At 49.3% G+C, this 13,942-nt stretch overlaps 1 protein-coding gene across 3 annotated transcripts in view; it reads left to right on the plus strand.

Moving 5' to 3' along the window:
• Nucleotides 1-13,942, plus strand: part of Sipa1l3 (signal induced proliferation associated 1 like 3) — a 116,602-nt gene that overhangs the window by 44,494 nt on the left and 58,166 nt on the right. For all 3 annotated transcript variants that reach the window (XM_004636768.2, XM_023721475.1, XM_023721477.1), the window contains exons 9-11: nucleotides 1,518-1,769; nucleotides 2,701-2,838; nucleotides 11,681-11,808. In XM_004636768.2, coding sequence (XP_004636825.1) covers nucleotides 1,518-1,769; nucleotides 2,701-2,838; nucleotides 11,681-11,808 — 518 coding nt within the window. The remainder of the gene's footprint in view (nucleotides 1-1,517; nucleotides 1,770-2,700; nucleotides 2,839-11,680; nucleotides 11,809-13,942) is intronic.

Raw genomic sequence — 13,942 nt, forward strand, 5'->3', positions numbered from 1 at the left:
GCGGTGCTAGACCCTGCTCAAGGGCTGGTACCGAGCTTGTGACTACCCGCACCTTAGAAATTAGAAAACTAGAGTTCCAAAAAGGAAATCCCTTCCCCAAAAGCATGCAGGTAGGTGGTGAGGTCTGAGATCTGACCCAGCCACGTGGCCAGGATTAGGAAGGACTGTGTTCTCACAAGTCTGCCTCCAACACCCACCTGTTTTCCCTGTTGTCACCATTCTCATGCAGTCCCCAGCTTTATGAGAACGCAGCTCTGGACTAGGTACCAGTAGCTCAGCAGTTCCAATAGAAATAGCCTTTTCCTCCCATAGTTCCAGAAGTGGCTCTTCGCAGTTGATCCCATTGCTCTCCCTGGGTCTGCTAGTCACTGCATATAAGGGAGAGGTTTTTCATTGGACAGGCCTAGGCCATGTGCACATACCTGGAGCCAAGAAGTAGGATCTGTCCCACCCCGAACACAGCCATTATCAAGCGGAAGGCCTGTAGGAGCCAGCCAGGCAGGAGCACCGGGTGTGCACCACCCGGGAGAACGATGACGCCGGCCTCTACCTCTGTAGCCTGGCCTTCTAGCAGCTCTGTCCTGCGTCTGTGTCATGACTAGTCCCCACCTGGTTCCTGGTGAGGCATACCTAGGGATGGTTACCTAAAAATGCCTACCACCAGCTAGATGGAGCTTCCAGGGACATAGCATGTCAGGCCGCGGTGCCAGGGCACATCCTCCTGTCACCTGCACCTGGCTCCTTAGCAGTCCTGTCCCACAGCCTCTAAGCTGCCAGATCTACCAGACCTTTTACCCAGTGGCTGTGATGGTTCCCTGGGCTCCAGAGAAGCCTCAGAGATCAGCACGGTAGGGGCAGCAGAGCTTCCAGGCTGAGCACTCCTCAGAACCCAGAGCTTGCAGCCACTGCTGGGAGAATTTCCTGAGCACGCCCGCCTCTGGGGCTCTAGGCCCCGCCCGTGCAGAGAATGACAGCCTGCCTTCATATCATCCCACCTTGAGCCCGTGTCACTGCGGTGTGTGCGCCAGCCCTGGTCTGGGGGAAGTCACAGGTCGCTCTGCATCTATTTCAGGGTTCTGGGTTTTGTAGTTTGTTTTTTTTTATTTTGTTTTTTTTAACCACCCTGCAAAGTAGGTCACCTGCTCCCCTTCCAGCAGCCTTTGAGATTCTTTGAAACAAGACAGAGACTGTCCTTTGATGCCGAGGGCATCCGCCTTTCCGGCCCAAATACTGCTAAGGGGGGCCCAGCCGGCGCACAGGGCACTGGACAGCTGGAGGATTGGGCCAGGAAGAAGGGAGAGGATGTAAGACAGGGTGGGAATGGGAGAGGGGATGAGAACGCAAGGCCAGCAGTCCGAGCCCGAGTGTCAGGCCCTGTCCTAGAACTCTGAGGTGGTAAGTTTCAGACTCTGTTCAGCTTTTAAAATAGGTCATCATGGTTCAGCTGTCACCAGGAAAACCCGTCCCTGTGTCAGGGAGGCAGCTAGGGTCTCAAGTAACCAAGTTGTTCCCTCCAGGGGCTGGCCAGAGACCTATGAAATGAGTACCTCGGAGCCCAAGACTGAGCCGGAGAGCATCACCCCTGGGGGCCGGCCCCCCTACCGCAGCAATGCCCCCTGGCAGTGGAGTGGGCCTGCCTCCCACAACTCTCTACCAGCCTCCAAGTGGGTTGCCCCAGCCACCCCAGGACACGCCCAGTCTCTCAGTCGACCGGCAAAACAGACCCCCATGGTCCCCTTTCGTGAATCCCAGCCACTGCACAGCAAGAGGTAAGGACCCCAAGGGCATCATCCCCTTTAGCCCTGTCTCCCACCTGCGCACACCTGGTGTCTCCTCCCCTCAGTCTGTCTGTGACCCCATCATCCACCATCTCCCTCCTTCTCTCCTTACCTCCTCCCTCCCTCTAGCTTTCCCCTCAGTCCTCTTGTGCTAGACAGGGCTGCCAGAGAGTGGAAACCCACCTAGCAAGTACAAGTCAGAACTCTGCTTTTTTTCTAAAGATGAAGAGGCTGACAAGCACAAAATGTTAGCATAGCAACTTCTCAGAGAGTATGGGAGGGGAAAGAGGAGGCATGTTCCATTCTGAGGAGGGGAAGTCAGGGCACTTAGGGAGTTTGCTGATGTTAAACTTCTAGATACTGCTTTGCATACAGTATACATTAAGAGATAGGGCTGGGGATGTGGCTCTGTGGTAGAGCACTTGCGTAGAATGCATATGTCCCTTAGATCCATCCCTGCGCTGAAAATAAAACTGTATCCTCAGATGAAGCTAATGGGCTGGGTATGGTGGCGCATGCCTTGTAATCCCAGCCCTGTGGAGCTGGGGAGGCTGAGGCAGGAGGATTGCTGCAATTTCAAGGCCCAGTTAAACTACATTACAATATCTATATCAAAAAAAAAAAAAAAAAAAAAAACCTTGCAGAAGACCATATTCTCTAGGAGAAGGGCAGGAACCAGGAAGAGGGGGCAGCTTCTATCTCTTCATCCAAAGAGAGGCTAGCAGATGGGATGTGGTTGGGTCTGAAAGATCAGCTGTCCATCTGTGCTTTTTTTTTTTAGGGGGGAGGGGTGTGGTGCATAACAGGAATCAAACTCAGGCAGGCGCTGCACCACTGAGCTAGATCCCTGTCTTCCTTTTGTGCTCTTGAGGTTAGGGTACCTCCCCATGGCTCCTGCCTCCCTCTCTGTTATCTCTTCCAGGCCTGTGAGCTTCCCAGAAACCCCTTACACAGCATCACCAGCAGGGGCCGACAGAGTCCCTCCCTACCGACAGCCTTCTGGGAGCTTCTCCACCCCGGGTTCTGCCACCTACGCAAGATACAAGCCATCCCCTGAAAGGTCAGTCTCTGGCGGTTTTCCAAATTAAGAGTCTGGTGAAAGTTACAGATCCTTCTTCCCCAGAAAGTGCATCCTCCAAAATTTTATTTGCTACTTCATGGGGTTTCTGGGCCCTGGGAGCTGATTAGAGCAACCCAAGGGATAGGTTATGTCTCACATTCAAACGTAAAGCTAAGCTGGACTGGGCAGGACTCACCATTGGCGTTCCTTATAGCAGAGTTTTTTGTTTTTTGTTTCTGTTTTTGGTACCAGGAATGGAATTTATTACCTTGCACTTGCCAGACAGGTGCAGTCGCCACTGAGCTATCTCCCCAATCTGTAGCAGAGATTTGGTTGCCATTTTCTTGACATCTGTTTCCTTTTTTGAGTCAGACCATCATCTATCCAGCCTTGCCATCCACCCATCTCCTTCTAGCACCCTGCCCTGCACACCAGGCCATCTGATAGATCTCATGATTGATCAGACTTCAATCCTACCCCTTGGAGCTATCCCCAGCCTGGTAGCCTGAGAGATCTTCCCAAATGCTCTATGGCTCCCCAGTGCCATCAGGATAAAACCAAACTATATAGCCTTGCAGTAGAGTTTGTGGCCACGGCCTTGTCCTCATCACCCCCATACTCCCAGCCTTCTCCTCGCCTCCTCTGCTTCACCCTCCACTTGGCAGCCAGAGGTTCTTCCTGTACCTGCCCATGTCTGTCCCTTGCCCCAAACCCTCCCTGAACTCCCAGGACCATTCCAGTACACATCCTCTGTCCCCCACCACGGCTCCCCAAGGCTCTTGCTCCTTGTAGGACACACACCAGCCCCACTGGCCACTTGCATTTGTAGGCAGGCTATCTGCAGTCATGGCCCTGGCTTTGAGTTCTTTACCGTCCTATCCCCTCCTCTGCACCTGAGTGTTGATGCTGCTTCTGTTGGAAGTCTTTGCAGCCTCTGGCGCCAAGGGAAGCACTGCCTCTGTGTCCTTGGGCTCCCTGTGTATCTCTTGACCACAGCCTTGAATAGTCTTGAGTAGTCTGTTCTCTTAGCCTAGTTAAGGACGTGTGCGTGTGTGTGTGTGTGTGTGTGTGTGTGTGTGTGTGTACATGTACTCATGCATGTGTGAAAAGAAAATGCAGGATCTAGGAGCTTGCAGGTCCTGCTTTATGTCTGTTTCCTCACAGAGCATGGGGCTGACATATAGCAGAGTCATGAAAGGATGAAGTAAGTGAGTTTATGTATATGAAACCACCTACCATTAGACAGGTTCTATCCTCCAAACCAAAGGTTCTCAGTCACCCAGAAGAGGACAAGGAGTTTCTGACCTGGCAGGTCTGCAGTGGAACACACTGCACCACCATTTAACTCTAAACCTCTGTTATAAGCTTGAGGAGACAAACCCACTATTTCATCTTTTAGTGGCTACCATTGAACTGTTCATCTAGCCAGGGTCCTGTTGTGTTCTTGCTGACCAGTGGAAAGAGGACCTTACAGACCGACCACGTGAGTGCACGTTTCCACAGAGAAGGGAACACAGCCCAGCTCCACAAAGCCAGGCTAGCTGCCCGGAGGAAGTGGCGTTTGAGCAGAGCTTGGAGATGAAATGGGGTGTACAGCAGAGAGGAGGGAGCGGGTCATTCCACACAGAACAGGAGCCACAGATGGCAATGAGCAGAGTGGTGTGGCACAGAAGGAGCAGAGAAAGTCAGTGTGTGTATGTTGTGTCAGGTCTCCCCCAGAGTCTTTGTGTTCACCCCTTTTATTTTCTCAACTTTTTATTTGAAAATAATATTTTTAGAAAGCTGCAAAGAAATCTACAGGGAGACTCCATGATCCCTTCACCTAGCTGTCCCCATTGTTGACATTTATCTTACATCTCACTAAATAAGTCTTTAAATTGCCCAGGCTAGGTTTGAACTTGCAATCCTCCTGCCTCAGCCTCTCAGACTGCTAGGATTAAGGTGTATACCACTGTACCTGACTAGTTTCTGGATTTTGACTCTTCAAAATATCCTTGCTACAAACGTACTTTCAGGCATACAAGTTTCTGCATGAAAAGAAGTTCTCATTTCTCTGGGATAAGTGCCCAAGAGTACAGTTGCATCCCATATGGTATGGAAGTCCATTTCACATTCCCACCAGCAGCATATGAGGGATCCAGTTTCTCCACATTCTCACTGCCATTTGTTGTTGTCACTGTTTTTCATTTTCGCTATTCTGATGGGCATGTAGTGATATCTCTTTGTGGTTTTAATTTGCATTTCTCTGGTGGCTAATGATATGGAACATCTTTTCAAGTGCTGGTTTGCCAAATGTATTTCCTTTTTGGGGAAATGTCTATGCATGGCTTTTGCCCATTTTCTTATTGGATTCAGTGCTCTTCAATGGCAGAGTTCTTTGTGTGTTCTAGATACACGTCCTTTGTCAGCTATGCAATTCTGGAGATTGAACTCTGGACCTTCATCTTGACCTTTTTTATTTTTTGTTTTATTTATTTGACACCAGGGATTGAACCCAGGGCCTTCACACTGAGCTACATCACTAAGTCCTTTTTATTTCTCTATTTGAGATAAGATCTCACTAAGTTGCTGAGTTTGGGCTTGAATTTGTCACCCTCCTATCTCAGCCACCAAAAATGCTGAGATCATAGGCATGTACCACCACACCCTGCTTTTTTTTTTTTTTTTTTTTTTTTTTTTTTTTTTTTTGAGATAGCATCTCACTAAGTTACTAAATTGCCCAAGCTGGGCTCAAACTTACAATCCTCCTTCCTCAGCTTCCCACAGGCATACCCCACCATCTAGTTTTCTTTTCACCTTCTTTATAGGATCTTTCACAAAACAAAACTTTAATTTTGATATAGTCCAAATTAACATTCTTTTGCCTTTTTTGAATCATGTTTTTGGTGTTGTCTTAGAATTCTGCCTAGGCTTGGATCCTGAAGATTTTCTTTTTTTTTTTTTTTTTTTTTTTTTTTTAACTGGGGATTGAACTCAGACCCTTGCGTTTGCCAGGCAAGCGCTTATTCTACTGAGCCTTTCAAGAGAAAAATGGAATAAGTTTTTTTTTTTTTTTTTTTTTTTTTTTTTTTTCTCTAGAAGTTTTACTGCTTGATATTTAAGTCTTTGGTCTATTTTCAGTTAGCTTTTGTTTACCTGAAAGGTTAAGGTCCCTTTTTCGCCCATGGATGTCAGATTGGCTCTATCACTATTTATTGGATGATAGGGGGTTTTTTTGTTTGTTTGTTTGTTTTTTTTTTTTTTTGGTGGTTTTTTTGTTTTGTTTTGTTTTGTTTTTTGTACTGGAAATCAAACTCAGGACCTTGTGTTTGCCAGGCAGGCGCTGTGCCACTGAGCTATATCCCTGGCCCTATCACTGTTTATTGGAAAGGCTGTTTCTCCCTACATTTCTTCAGTGCCAGAAATTGAACTCAAAACTTCACACATGTGAGGCAAGTGTCTCACTACTGAGCTATACCTCCAGCCTGCGTTTTGCTCCTTAGAGCAGATCCTGATGGCCGGGGCTCATTGGGCTTACTTGTATAGCCTTAGTTTGGTTCTCTGGTCTGTCCCATCAGTGTTTAAGCATGATCTCAGTGATTTCTGCCAGCACTTCCCTGAGACAATGTTTGTTTATCCCCATTTTACAGAGGAGAAAATGGGACTTGGTGAGGTGAAGTCAATTGGCTAAAGTCACACCCTGTAGACAGGAACCCAGGTCTGTGATCCTGGAGGGCTGAGCCCTCATCCCAGAGCTGCCCTGCCTGCCCAAAGGACCTAAAGCTCTTCCTGCAGTTGAGGGCAGTACGCATGGTTCCCTCTGAGACACCTGTGCACAGTGATATTTAGATGGCTGTGAATTTGCGTTTTAGGCTTCTGACATTGGCAGTTGGGAAAATACCAGTCTTCCTATGACTCAGGCCCGCACAGCCCACCCGTCTTCCAAGGGTGCCAGTGGTCCTGGCTGTGCTTGCTACAGCTCATGCCTCAGCATTTCCTACCCATAGCAGCAGCTAAGTGTCCAGCCCTGCCAGATGTTCCCCGTGCACCCCATGCTCTAGAGCCCTAGACTCACCTTTTACAGTCAGTCTCCAGCCTGAGGTAAAAGGCCCAGGAGCAGGTCAAGACCTTTTCCTACTGCCCAGTTGTCACACGACTTCCTGGGTGTGAGAGGAGCAAAACACCAAGCCTAGCACCAGAATAGAAGGATGTGTGGGCACAGCTGTCCTGCAGGCCATGCTGGGCCCCAGACATCTGCTCACCAGCCCCCTGGCTAGATGTGTTTTCCTTTTTCTCCTCTGCCAACGCCACATGGAGTGGTTTATTAGTTAGGAGGCACTTGACTGCAAGGGACAAAAAATTTTATCCAAGAAGGCATGAAGCCAGCTGGGGTAGTGCACACCTGTAATCCCACCACTCGGGAGGTTGAGGCAGGAGGATCATTGCGAGTTCAAGACCAGCCTTAGCTACAAAGTGAGCTCAAGGCCAGCCTGAACTTCAGCATGAGACCCTGTCTCTAAAAGACAACAAAAGAAGGCAGAAAGCCTTGGGCATGGTGGTACACATCTGTAACCCCAGCTACCCGAGGGGCTGAGTCAGGAAGATATCGAGTCAAGGCTAGCCTGGGCAACTTAGTAAGAGCCTGTCTTGAAATAAATTTTTTCAAAAAGAGCCAGCCACCTAGCTCAGTGGTAAAGCATCCCAGGGTTCAACCTCTAGTACCACAAAAATAAATAAATGCTGATGCATCAGGGGCTTTATCATCTCCCATCAGGCTCATGATATCCTTAGGGATTCTGCTCATGGTCCCAAATAAAAGCAGTGCCCTGTGGAAGAGGAGAGAAGAACTACTTCTTACCTTTAAGAATGAAAGAATTAGTTACTTTCCTACCCTTTAACCATGGCAAGTCACATTAGGACCTGTGGCTGTCTTTTTTTTTTTTTAAGGGTAGGGGCTTGCTGTGCTATTCAGGCTGGTCTTGAAATCACTTTGTTGCCCAGGCTGGTATCGAACTCAGGTCTCTGCTTCTGCCTCCTGGGTGCTGGGATTAAAGTGCATGCCACTATACCCAGCCCCTTTGACTGTTTTTTGTCATGTCCTAAGTCATGTAAGAGAGGAATGGCTTCCAGAAAAGAATCTGGCGTCCACCAATAGGAAGAAAGAAGTCGATGGCTTTTGGGGGCAGCCTGCAGCAGCTCTACCATCTGCCTGCCCTCCTACCCAGCTATCCTGCAATCCCACTGTTCTGCCCTTGAAGGTAGAAGAGTGATGGCAGGCTGGAGCCCCTGCTCCGGTGAGGCTCTTACCCACATTCATGTCGCTCTTGGTATTTTCCTTGTGGGAGTGGGAGGCTCGTGCCAGCAGTGCCAGAGCCCAACCCTGCTGACTGTATTTTGGGGACTTAGGGATTGAACTGAGGACCTTGCACTTGCCAGGCAGGCGCTACACCACTGAGCTATCTCCCCAGCCCCTGCTGACTGTAAAGATCCCACCTCAACCTCAGAATCACTACATCCACCTTCTACTGGAGATGCCCAAAACTGCAACTAGTTAGTCAACATAACCCAAAGCCCTTTATCTTGAAAGTGATTTCATCTTCTACTAAAAAGCAGCGTGATTACCCTGAAGTGTCTCAGCTGAGCTGGAAGACAGCCAGCCAGTCTCCTCTTTCAGGGACGTTTGCCCAGAGCCTTCTGTGTGATGAGGTGTCCTGATTCGCAATCCATTGACCAGAATTGGGCATTGATAAGAAATGGCCCCAAATGCAACATATTTAGTGTCACAATAAATAGTCAACATAAGGCCAGGGAGATGGCTCAGTGGAATAAGCGTTTCCCTGGCAAGCACAAGGGCCTGAGTTCAATCCCTGGTTACGCAAAAAAAAAAAAAAAAAAAAGTCAACATAAATCAGTCATTTTGCATGGGAATAAGGAGGTCTTGGTGGGGACAAGAGAAGAACTTGGAGAACCAGGAAGATGGCTCAGTGGAATAAGTGCTTGCCTGGCAAGCGCAAGGGCCTGAGTTCAATCTCTGGTTCTGAAAAAAAAAAAGAATACATTAAGAGAAGAACTTGGTAAAGTATGTATCTGCTAGCAGTGGTCTATCAGGTAGGATTAGGTTTAACTGCATGCATAATCCAACAAACAGGCATCCAGCAGAGAGATTTTCTTTTTTCCAGTGTTAGGGACCTGGCTCCTCCTTGATGTCACTGTCCTTGGCCTTCTCCCTTCTGCTCCTTGGTGGTTGCTCAAGCTGCAACCTTAAGGAAATGAGGCAAAAGCACAACAAGGAAAACTGGGTGTGGTGGCACATGCCTGAAACTGATGAGGCAAAGGCAACCACAACACACCTCTCAGGAGCTTTCCTGGCTAGAAGTCAAAGGCAGCATCTTTGCTCACCTCTCATTAGCCAGAATTGCAAGAGGGTCTGGGAAGTGTAGTCTTTTAGCCAATCACATTGCTGCCCAAATATAGTTAAGATTCTCCTACCGAGGAAGACAGCACAGAGCAGATACTGGGGCAGCAGTCTGTGGTGTGGGCCTCCCATCCTTCTCACTTTCCTCTGGCATCTGATCCTGGCCTCTGTTGACATTTTCCTTTGGTGCTCAGGATTCAGTACCAACTCTTTGGGGAAACTGTATAAACATGTCAACACTCTGTCTGCAGCTATGGTGCAGCCATAATTTGCCAGGCAGCTAGCCAGGTACAAAGGCAGCCAACGAAATATAGTTGGCCTAGAGTCAAAGTTGCCTTTGTAAAATCACTTAGATTTCCAGAAACTGGACCTTTGGATGTGAAGCAAAGTAAGAATAAGTAAGATACCAGTTTTGGTAGTTTGGCTCTCTTCCTTTCAGAAGTTGGAGGGGAGGGTCTGGTCCAGGAAGGGGAGGATAATGTGTCTTTCCCAGGCAGAGGACTGGAGTTGAGTTGCCAGGAAGTTCAGAGGCCCTCTGAAGTGGCCCTCTGCTATCCTGGAGAAGTTAAGCCTGGAGGTTAGAACCTGCTCTTCACAGAGACAGCCCTGACGGTGAGCTGGCAGGTGACCTGGAGAGCGCCTCTGTTGACTGTTGAGGGTCTCAGGTCACCATCTCTTCTCCCTGCCATGTCTTCCCAAGAGGAAGGGACCAATACAAGGGGCAAGATTCAAAACAGCATTAGTGGTGGAGGCTCAGAAACTCCCAGACACAGGCCAGTGTCAGTGCACGCGTCTGACTGACAGGGTCAGGCCTGGGCATCACAGCAAAGGCTGCTCAGAGGCAGGGCAGCTCTGGAGGCATTGCCCAGTGTGGCTGCTGCAGCAGGAGCCCAGCTGTGTACCTCCTGTTCTCCACCTGCCCCTCAGGCCGGGAGCTGGAAGGCAGCCACAGCTTGGGATGTGATGTGTGGACCCAGCACCTTCTGCAGCAAACAAGAGGCCATCTTTTCTTGTCGTCCCTCTTAGGAGCAGGGGGACTCTTCTCAGAAGCCACCTGGCAGCTGGTTTAGTCAGTTATGCTGGGTAATAAACACCTGAAAATCTACATGATTTAAATTAACTAGAGTTTATTTCTCTGGACCTGGGGGAGTTGCTCAGTGGTAGAGTGCAAGCTAAGGCCCTGTATTCTATCCTCAGTACTGCTTAGAAGAGGGTGGGAACTTCACCTACTCTTCAGTGCCACTACCAGTTGACAGGTCCTTGACCTTGAAGGACCCAAGCTCCCTGAACAGTCATCGTCTCCCATCTCTTCCTCTTGGCTCATTGAGGAGAACTAGCCATAGGCCCCTTCAGCCACTCTCAGGCTCAGGAATGCTGTCCTGCCATGTGCTTGCAGGCAGAACTAGAAATAGTTTGTGGAAGTTTTAATGACTGACAAACCCTTATATCTCCTTAGCCAAAACTATCACATGCCTGTCTCCAAACCGACCCCAAGCAGAGAAAGAGTATCTGCCATGACTGGCTCTGATGGGGGTGGATCAGATAGTGAGAGATGTCCATGAGCCATGAAGAAGCACCTGAGGCCACAGGCCACCACCCTTAAACCCTGGACTTGCCTGTGGGTGTGCAGAGTCGACCTCTAGGAGGAGGACCTCTGCCTGGGGTGTAACTCCTATACTCCATTCACTTTTTGCCCCCAGGAAGCAGACAGTTTTTCAGATGAACTAACTACATTTCAGACGAATATGCACCTGCTTCAACAAGATCCCACAGCCTGTGGTGAGCACATGGCTTGAGCCCACAGTTGCCTCATCCTGAAGCCTGAGCCCATGCCACATCCCCAGCAGCCAAGGGACGTACAGAGACCTAGGCTGCCGGCCAGTTGTCACAACTCAGTATATGTTATGTGTCAGCCCCAGGCTCAGCACTATAAGTCCTGTGAGGAAGGGCCACCTGCGAATGCCTCTGACTACTAGAGAATCTAAGGACCAGGCCTAGGAATTTACTGCATCTGGCTGGGCAAGAGGGTGTAGTACAGTGCAAACCTAGCCTGCCCAGTTCTAAGCCTTCCTATCCTGCAAATGTTCTCTCTTCCTGCCTGTCTCCCTCAAAGAAGAAGGTCTGAGACAGGATAGGAGCAGGCTGTTTCCCAGCACCTCATTTCACAAGGGGAAGCCAGGACCCCTCAGGAGCCTAAAGGTGGAGGATCAGCCCAAGCTCCTCTTCTCCCTCCTTAAAAAACCTGCCAGGCCCTGCGTTTCCAGTTGCTGCCTCCCCACAGCTATGGCTTCCACCTCCTTGAGGCTAACAGCACTCCCCAGGCTGCTCCTGCAGCCTAGCAGCAGCTTCTCTCTGATCCATGCTGTGGCCTCCCACTAGGACTCACCATTTGAGTGGTTTGACATGCTGGTCCTTTACCCTGTGCTTGTATCCCCTCACCACCTGCAGGTACGCGGCTGCCCCACATCCTCTGCTGTCCTTTGATCCCCACTTCAGCCACGATGGGATGTCCAGCGGTGACTCCTCCTCCGGTGGCCTGACCAGCCAGGAGAGTACCATGGAGCGCCAGAAGCCAGGTAGGGCCTCCAGGGAGCCTGACCACTTCACCCAAAGTGTCCTCTCACAGTTTGCTAGATGACACCACTTCCTGTCAGTGATGGGTAAAACACAAAGGAAAGCTATCTGAAGCCGCCGAGCGTGGTGGAACACACTTGTAAACCCAACTCTGTGGGAGGCAAGGCAAGAGGAGCACAGGTTCAAGCCCAGCCTAGTCATTTTAAAGTCTTATTGAGACCCTGCCACCATATATATATATATAGGTTTTTTTGGTTTTTTGTTAGGGATAAGTGTGTAAGGGTATAGCTCAGTGTAGCTCAGTTCAAAGGTCCAGGGTTCAGTGCACAATTTGCAGTACAGAAGGAAGGGAAAGGGATTTGTAATTCCAGTGCTTGAGGGGCTGAGGCAGGAGGATTCCTGGGAGTTCAGGACCACCCTGGGCTATGAAGTGAGTTCAGGGCCAGCCTGAACTGCATAGTGAAGCCCTGCCTCAAAAAAAAGTGGGGAGATTAAAAGTGGTCTAAGGGGATTGGAACCCACTGTGTTTTTGTTTTCTGAGTCAGGGTCTCACTATGTAGTCCAGGCTAAACTCACTGTGCATCCCAGGGCCTACCTCAGCCTCCAGAACGCTGGGATCACAACAGGCATGTGCCACCACACCCCTCTCTTCTCTTGGTTTTCAGGGATTCTTTGTTTTGTTTTGTTTTGTTTTTGTGCAGGATCTCACTACGCAGCTCAGATTCATAGTGATCTTCCTGATTTCTGCCTCCCTAGTGCTGGGATTACAGGCATGTGCCACCAGGCCCAGAATCCATCACAGGCTCAGGGTGCCCAGGAGCAGGGCCAGCACCACATGCAGTGCCAGGAATCAAACCCTGGCCCCTGCACTTACCTAAGCAAGGGCTTAGTCTGCTGAGCTATACCCTTCTGCTGCTTCTCAATGTTTGTGGACTTATCACTTGAGTTGAGAAGAGTCTTAATTCATGAGAATTAGATGACCTGTGACAAGGTGAACACTGAGGGCAAGAATCAGAACACGGCCCTCTGGGAAGGCTGAGGTAGGAAGATCAAGAGTTTGAATACAGCCTGAGTAGCTAATCAAGACCCTGTCTCAAAATGAAAAATGAATAAAGCACTTCACAGTGGGGTGCAGCTCAGCGTGAAGGCCCTGGGTTCAATCCCCAGAACAAAAAAAAATCAGGATGCAGCAGCCTTCCAAAGCCCCTTGGACATCTCCCCACAGCCAGCACCCCCAAGGCCACCACCACCCTGCTTCTCCCAGCCTGGCTTCTTTTGGCCTGGTTTGGGGTAGAATAGAAAATCACACTATATGTTGTTCTGTGTCACACTGTGAGAGCCAGCCGCTCAATGGCATGTGTCACTGCAGTTTCCAAGTAATATTTTGTCGTCTCAAGGAGCCACAACGTACTGTTCCGTGCACGTGTTGATGGATGTTTGGATTTTTTCCAGTCTGAGGCTGGTTAGAGCAGCGCCACTAAGAGCAGCTCAGCTCCTGCCTGTGAGGAACCTCTGCTCACATTTCTGGAGGGTGTTCACCGGGGAGTGCCCTTGCCAGGTGGTCTGCCCAACTTCCTATGAAATTACCCAACTGTTGACAAAGTAACAAGCCCTTTTATACTGCAGCCAGCAACAGATGAGTTCAGGTTGGCTTTGTGTCCTCATCATCCTTTTGGTTTCAGCTATTCAAGTGGGCACGGAGAGCTGTCACACTGCTTTCCCATTTTGTTTTAGAGTTTCTGAGGCGGGGGTCTCACTGTGTTGCCCAGGCTGACCTTGAACTCCTGGATTTACATACATGTCTGGGATTACAGGCATACAGCTCTGTCCCTGGCTCACATTGTGTTAATTTCCATTTTTCTAATGCTTGATGAGATTGAACATCTCGTATGTTTATTTTCCTACATATAATCATTAATTCTGTACATGTACTGAATGATTTTTTTCAGTCCTGGGGACTGAACTCAGGACCTAAGTACTGAGCTACGTCCTTAGCCCACTCTCCTCCCTTTTTAAATTGATTTGTTTTTGTTTTTTGAGGTAGAGTCTCGGGCCGGGGAGATAGCTCAGTAGAATAAGTGCCTGCCTGCCAAGCACAGGGTCCTGAGTTCAATCCCCAGTACTGTAAGTAAGTAA

Source organism: Octodon degus, unplaced genomic scaffold (assembly GCF_000260255.1).
Source record: "Octodon degus isolate 3935 unplaced genomic scaffold, OctDeg1.0 scaffold00083, whole genome shotgun sequence".
In the NCBI taxonomy this organism is placed as follows: Eukaryota; Metazoa; Chordata; class Mammalia; order Rodentia; family Octodontidae; genus Octodon; species Octodon degus.